The following is an 11,904-nucleotide window of genomic DNA, read 5'->3' on the forward strand; positions in this document are numbered from 1 at the left end:
TCTCCTGTAAGATATTTAAGTCTATATAGCCTAACCTAATGGAAGTGAGAGCTGGACCATAAAGAAGGCTGATCACCGAAGAATTGATGCTTTTGAATTATGGTGCTGAAGGAGACTCTTGAGAGTCCCATGGACTGCAAGAAGATCAAACCTATCCATTCTGATGGAAATCAGCCCTGGAAGGACAGATCCTGAAGCTGAGACTCCAATACTTTGGCCACCTCATGAGAAGAGAAGACTCCCTGGAAAAGACCCTGATGTTGGGAAAGACGGAGGGCACAAGGAGAAGGGGACGACAGAGGACGAGATGGTTGGACAGTGTTCTCGAAGCTACCAGCATGAGTTTGCCCAAACTGCGGGAGGCAGTGGAAGACAGGAGTGCCTGGCGTGCTCTGGTCCATGGGGTCACCAAGAGTCGGACACAACTAAACAACTAAACAACACAGCCTAACCTAACTACATCAGCAGGGAAGGTGAGAGGCCAAGAGGCAGAGGTGAGTCAGGCTGCTGAAGGAGCACAGGGATCTCCCCTCCTGCTGCAACGAGCTCGCCTCCCTCCTGGTCTCCCGGGACCAGGAGAGGCATGAAGCGGAAGGAGCAAAGGCAGGTACACTGGCATAGTCTCATATTGCTTGGAAAAAACCCTGGAGGGGAATAGACTTAGGTGGCTGTGGGAAGGTGGGGAACTTTAGTTTCTGCAACTGCCTCATATGGGGGAGGGGGCAAGACCTACCTGCTCATTAGGCCCAGTATGCCTGTGTGGCTCCTGCATTTCTAATAAGGAGTTAATTTCACCCACTCTGTGTGATTTGCTGCGGGCTCGCTTCTGACAATGAGCTGGCTCTGCGTGCCATTGGCTCTGGCTCCACCTGCTGGCAGTCTCCCCATCTTCTACATCCCCCTCCCTTGCAGCAGAGTCAGCATTCTGGAACCCCGGAACTGGTTTTGAATCTTTGCTGTTGGCCTGCTGGAAGGCTGAAACCTCTTAAACCAGAAAAAAAAAGATAAGGTTAGCTGGAGGAGGCTAGGCAGGGATGCCAGCCTTGTGGAGGCCTTGAACTGGGAGAATCTGCCTCCATAGCCTATTCATTCCAGAGGATGCCATGTTGTTTTGGGGAGTGACTGAGTGGTTTGGGTGGCGGGTGCTAGAGGGCAGGTTTACTGCAGGGGTGTGGGATCCTTGTGCCTCTCCAGATGTGGTTGGATTCCTGCTCCTATCAGCTGTAGTGACTAGGGCCAATAGCCAGGGATGGTGAGCCTAGGGCTTGCCGATCGGAAGGTTGGTGGTTCTCAACGGGGTGAGTTCCCATTGCTCGGTCTCATCTCCTGCCCACCTAGCATTTCAAAAGCACGTCAAAGTGCAAGTAGATAAATAGGTACCACTCTGGCATGAAGGTAAATGGCGTTTCTGTGTGCTGCTCTGGTTCGCCAGAAGCGGCTTAGTCATGCTGGCCACATGACCCGGAAAAACTGTCTGCGGACAAACGTCAGCTCCCTTGGCCAGTAAAGCAAGATGAGAACCGCAACCCCAAAGTCATTCGCGACTGGACTTAACTGTCAGGAGTCCTTTACCTTTACCCTTTTTTAACCTCTCAATGGCCACAGGTTTCCTATCCCTACCTAGCTATGTGTACTATTATGAATTTGGTTACTAGTTCCCAGTTCCGTACTTGCACAAATGTTCAAAAAAGATCTCAGTCAGTAGACTTTTTGAAAGGAACTAAGGTTTATGGTGTGGCCCAAAGCTTATCATGAGGTGTACCCTCCTCCATTCCTTCTTTGTAAGTGCCATTTGGGCTCATCATGTACCAATTGGTGTTGCAGCCCCCCCAGTTTGACTGGGCATGGGATGTTTGTGTTATTGAGATAGATTAAAGCTTATTTTGGGGTGCAGGGGCATATAAACTTCAGTTCCTTTTTAGGTTTCCGTTTGTGCAGAGAAGGACCTTGGAATCAACTGTAAGGCTGGATCTAGACCCATCAAAATATGCGTTTCAGGAAACGCGTTGTAAACTTCATTAAGGGAAATCACGCTGGCGAAAGACAGGACTCCACAGAGCCACCTGGTGTCACAGTGCTATAACTCATATAAAGCACATTTTCTTCACTAATGTAGCTGAGTTCCAATTCCAATATTGCTGTGGTTTTGTGGTTATCTTCTTTTCACAGAATCATAGAATTGTAGAGTTGGAAGAGACCACGAGGGTCATCTAGTCCAACCTTCTACAATGCAGGGATCTGTTCCAAAGATGGGGTTTGAACCCACAATCCCGAGATTGAGAGTCTCTTGCTCCACCGACTGAGCGGTCAGATTCTTTGATAGACCCTTTGTCCTGTTCCAAGGAATCTGCCTTATTCCACGGCTGATGGCTTGTCCATCTAGCCCAGTCCAGAAGCTATGGGAAGTCGTTGAACTACAACTCCCATCAGCTCCAGCCACAGTCAGCCAATCGCCAGGGATGATGGGAGTTGTGGTTCAACAACACCTGGAGGTTCAAAGGTTCCTCACACCTGTAGCATGATCTGCTCCAGGGTTTCCCAAACCTGGGACTCCAACTGTTTTGGGGACTACAGTTCCCATCATCCCTCACCACTGGTCCTGCTAGCTATGGATGATGGGAGTTGTAGTATAAACAACTGCTGGGAAACAAAGTTTGGGAAACAAAGCTTGGTGAGCAGTGGGTCTTCAGGCAGAGAGGTCTATCTGCTATCTGAGTCCTTTTTTTAACTGGAGGTGCCAGGTTTGGAAACTGGGGCACTGGGCGCTCCAGTACCCTGTGATTGAAGGACTGGAACACATGTCAAAGTAAATTTGCCTTGATTGCAGGAGCCAGATGGGGCGGCTTGAGTTAAGCTGCTGCTTTGAAGCATGTTTAAACAGTCCTTATTACCCTGTCTTAGAACAGTCCTTATTACCCTGCTGAGGAAGAGTACAGATCAAAACGTGTTGGGAATAAAAAAACAACCCATGCAGCTGGTTTCTTTCTGTGCAAGCCCTGATTGCCCTCCCCATGACAATTGATCCTCCTCCCTGCAATGTAAATGTCTCCCAACATGATGTCCCTGATCTATATGGAGAACAGGAGTGGATGAATCTGTCCATTTTGGTTTTTCTCATTTTTCAGTCTTCAATCCAGGTCGCCACACTTCCCCATAGGTTTACAAAACTGTAAAATAAAAGAAAAAGTCACAGTGCAAATTCCTCAGCATTCTAGTGCAGATCTCTCTCAATAGACACATGCATATTATGTATGTTATGAATTTTGCCCAATGTACACATATTTTTTTTTGCAAGCGATTTCCACTGATATACTGTAATGCATTCCTGTATGTCGCTGTCACGCAAATACCTGAATTCGTATGAAAGCTTTCCCCCAACAGACACATTTTGCGGTTGGAGGACTGCATCACAAAATCTGGAGAGGTGAGGCTTTCAAAGGGTAGCTGGATTTTGGCTCACGTTATTGATTGGAGGGGGTGGGGGTGCAAATTGGGGCGTATGGCTTCGTGATTTAAAATGCAAACTGGGCCGAATTTCTTTAACAGGCGAATCCTTCCAAATGTGAAATGGGGAGAGGGGAGATCAGTTCCTGGGATGAGGCTGTGTTTGCCCACAGGCTCCCCATGGCGAAACATAACGACATGTATGGCTGCTTCAAAATGCGCGGGATAACGTCAGAAAAGGCTCAGTGTGCTTCCATCTCCGCTTCTTATTCTTCCTTGTAAAATGAGATGATTCCTACTAATTTATCAGGGTTGCTTTGGGGAGGGCAAAAATAAAAAAGAGAACAGAAGAACCCAAGAAGAACCCTGCTGGCTAAGACCAAAGGCGCAGCTAGCAATTATTATTATTATTATTATTATTATTATTATTATTATTATTATTCCGGTACTCAGTAGCAAGGTGCCTCTAATCCCAGAGCCAGCATTTAGTCATCATGCCTAGCAGCTATTCATATTTTCCTTCCCCATATGCTTGCCTTAATCCCCTTTCCAAGGCCAAGTAAGCTTAGTGACCACTGCTGCCTCTTGTGGCAGAGAGTTCCATAAGTTAATCTGTGCAGTTGCTTATTTAAAATGTGGCATGAAACCCAGTGGTTTATTATGGCAGATATGGGAGCGGTGTTTGACCGGTCTGCCCTTTGCTAGCCTCCTCCTGCCTGCTGTCTTAAACCGTAACCGTGGATGGCTGAAACCGACTGTAAGCTTCCTTCTCCTTAGTCTGCATTTTGCCTTTGTAGAACTCAGTAGGGGCTGGATCTATATTGACTGTAAAAACACTTAAAAAAAGAGAAATATACAGCTCTCAATGCAATTTTACAGTGATGGTTTTACATTGCTCTACAGCGCCCTCTGGTGTCACATGCTTAAAACACATTTATTTCAATTGACCAGTATAGGATGAGTATTGAGATAAAATGAAAATCAATTAGCTCTGCCTGTCACTAGCTTTTCTGGCGCCACCTACTGTTGGCCTTCCTTGCCTTTTGCACAACCAAGTCCCTTCTCCCTCCTTGCCTGGAAGTGCAAACTCCGGACGGCCGTGCAATTGCCCACAAAACTAACCAACCTGTTGTGTAAACCGTTTTGAGGTTTTTACAATCAAGCAGTGTGTAAGTTTTATGAAATAAATAAAATAAACAAACCCATGGCACGCCAACCACCGCTGGTTACATCAATGCAATAATTTATTTGGGGGTGGGAATTGAGAAATTCCTTCTTAATTTTAGAATCTAAAAGGTGTGGAAGACACAACTGCTCTTTCTCCATATGCAAAAGCCAGAGCATATTTTTGGGGGGGGGTTGGGGGAGTGGGGAGGTCACATTTTGGTTATTACCAAGCAGGCTTAACCCATGTTGCTTTCCCCTGTTCCCTAGGATGCAAGAAGACGAGAATGAAGGGGCTAAATTGCGTTCCAGTTCCGGCATCCAGTGGGAGCCAAGTAAGGGTCACGAGACACATGAAACACTATTAGGAACATAGGAAGCAGCCATATACCATCTAGCTAAATACCGTCTGCACTGACTGGCAACAGGTTCCAAGATTTCAGGCAGAGGTCATCCTCAGGCCTGCTTGAAGACATATCCCCCAACAGATGAAAACAGAGGCATCCTATTCCACAACAATAATAATTTTACTATTTATACCCTGCCCATCTGACTGGATTGCCCCAGTCACTCTGGGTGGCTTCCAACATATAATAAAACATTAAACATCAAAAAACCTCCCTTCAGATGGCTCAGGAGTCACATAACTCCGAAACCTGTCAGGAGTTCAGCCTACACTCGAGTAGGACCCTGGCAGAGACACATGCCCGATTGACATGTTTTCTCCCTCCTGGTTGATTGTTCGGGAGCTTCATAAGCTTTCTTCTGCCCGAACATCCCAGCGACCGATGCCAACAGACATCGACACACTTAGGGATCCTCAGAGTCTTCGCAGCATTGTGTGACAGACCTCAGCAACTCAGCGTTTTGGCTAATCTACTTTATTTACATATAAACACACACGGAGCACTGCAACATGGCTCCCTCTCTCTCTAGCATCAGACAGCAAAGAGAAAAAGAACAAAGGACAATAGTCCCACTTCACGGAACACAGTAACACAAACATCCTGTCTCCGACACTTCCGACTCTGTGGAGTCAAAACGCACACCGTCATGTGAAAGACAAAAATCCCATGACTGCAATCATGGAGCAGGAATTCTAACATAACCTCCATCATTTCTCTGATGAAAGTAGGGACGTCTTAAGGGAAAGCGGGACATTCTGGGATCAAATCAGAAACCAGGACGGCTTCTGCAAATCCGGGACTGTCCCTGGAAAATAGGGAGACTTGGTCTGCACAGCTTGAACCTTCTGAATGGAAACGAGATTCCCTACCACTAAGCCACAGCCCTTCCCCATTCTTGGCCTCTCTGAGCATTGGGGGCTTCAGCTGACAAAGCCCTGCTCACGTTCCTTCTCCCTGCCGCTTTCCCTGCAGCACCCCATGGGAAGAAGATGCTGGTGCTGCCAGCGCTGGCTTTTAACATAATTATCCAGTCCTAAAAACAGTAGAGTTTGAACCCACGCCAGGAAAAATGTAGCAGTGAAATGAGGAGGAGGGAGAAGGGAGCTGAGGGGTGGGAAACACAGCCAGGAGTGAGGCAGGAGAAGGCTCAGGCTGATGCTGGAACTCAATTCTGCAAGCATCTAGGGCAGGGATGGGGAACCTGCTGCCAACCAGGCACTGCTGGACCACAGTTCCCATCGTTCCTGACTTATACTGGCTGGAGCTGGCCAGGGCTGATGGTAGTTCAAGTTGTCTGGAGAGCACCATATTGGCTATAGCCTGTTTGATCTATAGAATGGGGAAATAAAGTCGGGGGCAGTGTGTGTGTGTGTGTGTGTGTGTGTGTGTGAGAGAGAGAGAGAGAGAGAGAGAGAGAGAGAGAGAGAGAGAGAGAGAAAATAGCCTGGTTACCTGAATCCCAGATTTAGCTCCTTCCCCTCGTGGTCCTGAGAAGGGGGCTAAAACCCCAAAACTTCAGTCAAGCCCTGAGACTTGATAGCCCAACTACAGAACCAGGTAAACAAATGCACGACTATAGCAGGAGGGTTTTCCAGCAATAAAACGATAGGCTGTTTTATTCTACAGACCTTGCAGAGATGTGTGTGGATCTCTTGCCTGTTTTATCTTAATGTAACCCTCTATGGGGCTGATATGGCAAGAGAAGGCTGGGTAATATTTTTTTTAAAAAAATAAACAAGCAAACAAATAAAACAAATGTGTAACTGGGCGGCTCCCAACAGAATATTAAAAATACAACTAAACATCACACATTAAAAACTTCCCTAAACAGGGCTGCCTTCAGATGTCTTCTAAAAGTCCGGAAGCTGTTTATTTCCTTGACTTCTGGTGGGAGGGTGTTCCACAGGGCGGGTGCCACTACTGAGAAGGCCCTCTGCCTGGTTCCCTGGAACCTCACTTCTCACAGGGAGGGAACCGCCAGAAGGCCCTTGGAGCTGGACCTCAGTGTCCAGGCTGAATGATGGGGGTGGAGATGCTCCTTCAGGTATACTGGGCCGAGGCACTTTAGGGCTTTAAAGGTCAGCACCAACACTTTGAATTGTGCTCGGAAACATACTGCAGGTCTTTCATGCTGGAGACATCCAGTTTGCCTCTGTGGGGAAAAAATCCCCAGGATGCTGGAAGTGATAGACTGTTAGTCTTATCTACCAGGGTTTTTCTTAGTACTTAGGATTCTCCCCCCCCCCCATATGTGATTTTTATGATGATCCTTATCATTCCTTTTTCCTTCTGCAGCCCTTCTTCTGCCGGAAAGCGAGAATGAAGAGGGAACCTCTTGTCTTTTCCTTGACTTGGAACAGCATTGTCCCCCGCCACGTAAAACCTCGTAAGTACTATTTATGTCAGCGTTCTCCTGGGTCATAAGAATGTAAGAAATGCCCATGATAGTAGCAGGCTAGATGCCCACAGTAAACCCATAAGCACAACAGTCCTCTCCCCACCTATGATTCTCAGTGGCTGGCATTCAGAGGCATTGCTGGCCCTACCGTTAGACAGAGTGAAGCAGGTGCCTCAGGCGGCTGATTCTGAGGGCAGCAGTGAGCGGTCTATTCCTTCTGAGCCTCCCGGGTATATTCCCCCCAAGACCTTCCCCACAGCCATTCCCATCCTCAACTGGTGCTCCAGTAGTGGTGATGATCCTTGCTGTCTCCCTTCCTGAGCTCTTGGTCGGGGGGGGGGGGGGATGAGCTAAAAAATGTAATAAATGCAAGAAGGCAGAGGGCTTTCTCGGTAGTGGCGCCCGCCCTGTGGAACGCCCTCCCATCAGATGTCACAGAAATAAACAGCTATCTGACTTTTAGAAGACATCTGTAGGCAGCCCGGTTTAGGGAAGTTTTTAATGTTTGATGTTTTATCGTGTTTTTAATATTCTGTTGGGAGCCGCCCAGAGTGGCTGGGGAAACTAAACAAGATGGGCGGGGTATAAATAATAAATGATGATGATGATGATGATGATAACCAAATGAACTTAATTTCTTCTGCCGTTTGAGGAATTATTGCATAGTCCTCAGTGGGGTGGTAATTTCCAGGGAAATGGTTATCCAGCTTTGGTTTCATCAGTCGGTGGTGGTGGTGGTGGTGGTGGGGGAATACTGAAGACTTGGGATATATTTCCAAATAAACTAGGCTTTTATTTCACCCGGGTCAAAGATCCAGTTTGGCACAGCTCCCCACGTGCGTTTGTGTACACACACACACACACACACACACAAACATGGAGGCCCCCTCTGGAGGCTTCACATGGGGCAAAAAAACCAACTAGCCCCCGCTCCCCACCAGAGCTACAGCTCTGCCTTAAAAGGTGTTGATGCACAATGAACAAGTTTCCAAAATATGTAGTAGATAGCTACGATAAAACCAATCAACAGTGTGGTGTAGAGATTTCTGCTTTCTTTCTCCCTCCCCACACTTCCCCTCCCCAGGCGTCAATACTTGAAGCGGATCATTGCAGAATATGAGGCACTGGACATGGAAATCCCGTGTATTCGCAAGTTCCCCAAGCCACCAGCTGCCCGGCCCCTTTGCCTCTGTCTGGAGAGTCCGGTCAGTCTTCAGGAAGGAATCCTTTGGCTGGTGGGAGGTGGGAGGAACTGGCTGGGGGTGTGGAATCTCTGGGCCGCTGGGACCATATAACACTGGTCCTGAAAGGCTTACCATTGGCTCCCAGTACATTTCCGAGCACATTTCAAAGTGTTGGTGTTGACCTCCAAAGCCCTAAACAGCCTTGGCCCAGTATACCTGAAGGAGCGTCTCCACCCCCATCGTTCAGCCCGGACACTGAGGTCCAGCTCCGAGGGCCTTCTGACAGTTTCCTCACTGCGAGAAGTGAAGGTACAGGGAACCAGGCAGAGGGCCTTCTCGGTAGTGGCACATGCCCTGTGGAACGCCCTCCCATCACATGTCAACAAAATTAACAACTACAGTGGAACCTCAGTTTTTGAACATCATCCGTTCCGGAAGACCATTCGCCTTCCAAAAAGTTCAAAAACCGAGAATCAAGGGGGGGGGGAGAATGAAAAATGCACATTGGAAGACATTTGGCTTCTGAAAATCGTTTGAAAACGGAAGCATTCACTTCCAGGTTGTCGGCGTTCGGGTTCCAAATTGTTCAGCTTCTGAAGCGTTAGACAACCGAGGTTCCACTGTATCTGACTTTAAGAAGACATCTGAGGGCAGGCCTGTTTAGGGAAGTTTTTGAACGTTTTACTGTGTGTATGTTGGAATCTGCCCAAAGTGGCTGGGGCAACCCAGTTAGATGGGTGGGGTACAAATCAATAAAGACAATATTGCTGTCACATGACTGTCACATGTAAGATGGAGCAAGCTTATTTTCTTCTGTCCTGGAGGGTAGGACTCGAACCAGAGTTACAAGGTATGAGATTCTGACTAAACAGCAAGAAGAACTTTCAGACAGTAAGAGCTGTTAGACAGTGGAATGGCCTCCCTCGGGAGGATGTGGACTCTCCTTCTTCTTAAGCAGAGGCTGGATTACCATCTGTCATGGATGCTTTATAAAGCCGAGATTCCTGCATTGCAGGGGGTTGGACTAGATGATCCTTGGGGTCCCTTCCAATTCTTAAATCGTGGTGCCCAGAATATCTTACGCAAAAGAGTGCAGTGCAGAGTTTAATGTAACTGAAGGTCCTGAAAGAAAGACTGGCTCAGCTGTACATTTCCTATTTCGTAGACTTCCTTTAAGAAGGTTGCTGCACCTCACAGTGAGTGGTCTGAGTGGATGGAATGGCAGCTGATGACTTGGGAGTCTCCCTTTGCCTTTTAGCCTGAAAAGGAGATGAACCATGCAGAGGTCCTGGCAGCAGTAGAGGAAGCCATTCCAGATGCGTTTGAGTCTGGACTCCTGCGCAGCATCCAGTTTGAGAACATCAATGTGATCTGTGGGACGGCTGGGCGGAAGAACAGGTTAGACCAGGGGTCAGCAAACTTTTTCAGCAGGGGGCCGGTCCACTGTCCCTCAGACTTTGTAGGGGGCCGGACGATATTTTTTTTTGGGGGGGGGGATGAATGAATTCCTATGCCCCACAAATAACCCAGAGATGCATTTTAAATAAAAGCACACATTCTACTCATGTAGAAACACGCTGATTCTCGGACCGTCCATGGGCCGTATTTAGAAGGCGATTGGGCCACATCCGGACCCCGGGCCTTAGTTTGCCTACCCATGGGTTAGGCAATTTTACTGTTTATACCCTGCCCATCTGACTGGATTGCCCCAGCCATTCTGGGTGGCTTCCAACATATAGGTAAGGTAAGGGACCCCTGACCATTAGGTCCAGTCGTGGTCGACTCTGGGGTTGCGGTGCTCATCTTGCTTTATTGGCCGAGGGAGCCGGCGTACAGCTTCCAGGTCATGTGGCCAGTATGACTAAGCCGCTTCTGGAGAACCAGAGCAGCGCACGGAAATGCCATTTACCTTCCTGCAGGAGTGGTACCTATTTATCTACTTGCACTTTGACATGCTTTCGAACTGCTAGATTTGGGAGGAGCAGGGACTGAACAATGGGAGCTCACCCTGTCGTGGGGATTCGAACCGCCGACCTTCTGATCGGCAAGTCCTAGGCTCTGTGGTTTAACCCACAGCGCCAAACATAATAAAACATTAAACATTTTTTTTTAAAGTCTTCCCTATACAGGATTGCCTTCAGACGGCTCAGATTGCCTTCAGATAACTCCATACCCTCCAACATTTCTCTGATGAAAATAGGGACGTCCTAAGGGAAAGCGGGACATTCCAGGATCAAATAGGAAATCAGTATGGCTTCTCTAAATCAGGGGCTGTCCCTGGAAAATAGGGACACTGGAGGGTCTGTACTTGTTAGGGTTGGCAGGAGGAGCAAGCGGGGCACTGTGTGTATTGCTGTATGCAGCTCTTGATTTACACGTGTGTGTGTTTTTGTGTGTGTGTGTGTGTGTGTGTGTGTTTTAAGGAAGTTGCAGTCCACAAGTATTTTTTATTAAATAAATAAGAGTACAAACATCTCCCCCTTCCCTATCTCCACACACAGGTGGCTGATCACAGTGTCAGACTTCCGAACACGGAACCAGCTCCTGTGTTCGGGACTGACTTTGGGCGAAAACCACTTCGTACTGCGGCGCTGGGACGATTTGGTGATGGAGGACTATCGCATGCACCTCCGGAGGGCCCTCGCACGCCAACGCCTGCTGGACACCCTTAGTGACAACTGGGACGGGAACCAGTTGGATGGGATATGAAGTCCTGGGAAGAGAACTGTCAGCAGCAGAGAGAAACACGCTGTTTGTCTGTCTATATTTTGCTTCTTTCCCCGCCACTATAGAGACTCCCCTTTGGTAGGATGGAAATCCAGCTGCCAGCTACTCCTGCTGAGAGCAAATTTGGGAAGAGGGCACCCCCTGGAGGCAGTTTGCGGGACTTCCCCTCTCATACGTTGCCAGCACAGTACAGTGTTTCATATAGGGACATGGGTGGCGCCGTGGTCTAAACCACTGACTCTCTTGGGCTTGCCAATCAGAAGGTCGGTGGTTCGAATCCCTGCGACAGAGTGAGCTCCCGTTGCTCTGTCCCAGCTCCTGCCATCCTAGCAGTTTGAAAGCACGCCAGTGCAAGTAGATAAATAGGTCCTGCTGTAGCGGGAAGGTAAACGGCATTTCTATGCGCTCTGTTTTCCATCACGGTGTCCCGTTGCGCCAGAAGTGGTTTAGTCCTGCTGGCCACATGACCCAGAAAGCTGTCTGTGGACAAACGCTGGCTCCCTTGGCCTGAAAGCGAGATGAATGCCACACATCCCATAGTCACCTTTGACTGGACTGGGGGTCCTTTACTTTACTTTTT

At 48.2% G+C, this 11,904-nt stretch overlaps 1 protein-coding gene across 1 annotated transcript; it reads left to right on the forward strand.

The window, feature by feature from the left end:
- The first annotated feature begins 1,860 nt into the window (after positions 1-1,860).
- On the forward strand, positions 1,861-11,342 carry LOC309328200 (uncharacterized protein C19orf81 homolog). The gene is made up of 6 exons (XM_081838248.1): positions 1,861-3,424; positions 4,879-4,943; positions 7,311-7,401; positions 8,498-8,618; positions 9,856-9,995; positions 11,099-11,342. Exons 1-6 carry the CDS (start codon positions 3,318-3,320, stop codon positions 11,304-11,306), a joined length of 732 nt encoding a protein of 243 aa, XP_081694374.1. The 5' UTR covers positions 1,861-3,317; the 3' UTR covers positions 11,307-11,342.
- The last annotated feature ends 562 nt before the right edge of the window (positions 11,343-11,904 follow it).

This window comes from Podarcis erhardii (genome assembly GCF_964252035.2).
Source record: "Podarcis erhardii genome assembly, chromosome: 13".
Lineage (NCBI taxonomy): Eukaryota > Metazoa > Chordata > Lepidosauria > Squamata > Lacertidae > Podarcis > Podarcis erhardii.

What these genes read in the sequence shown, in the direction of transcription:
- LOC309328200 (XM_081838248.1), top strand. Translation starts at nt 3,318, where the DNA reads ATGCATTCCTGTATGTCGCTGTCACGCAAATACCTGAATTCGTATGAA. An exon ending in GCATCACAAAATCTGGAGAG is followed by an intron (nt 3,425 to 4,878) that starts GTGAGGCTTTCA and finishes CCTGTTCCCTAG; the next exon opens with GATGCAAGAAGACGAGAATG. An exon ending in CGGCATCCAGTGGGAGCCAA is followed by an intron (nt 4,944 to 7,310) that starts GTAAGGGTCACG and finishes TTCCTTCTGCAG; the next exon opens with CCCTTCTTCTGCCGGAAAGC.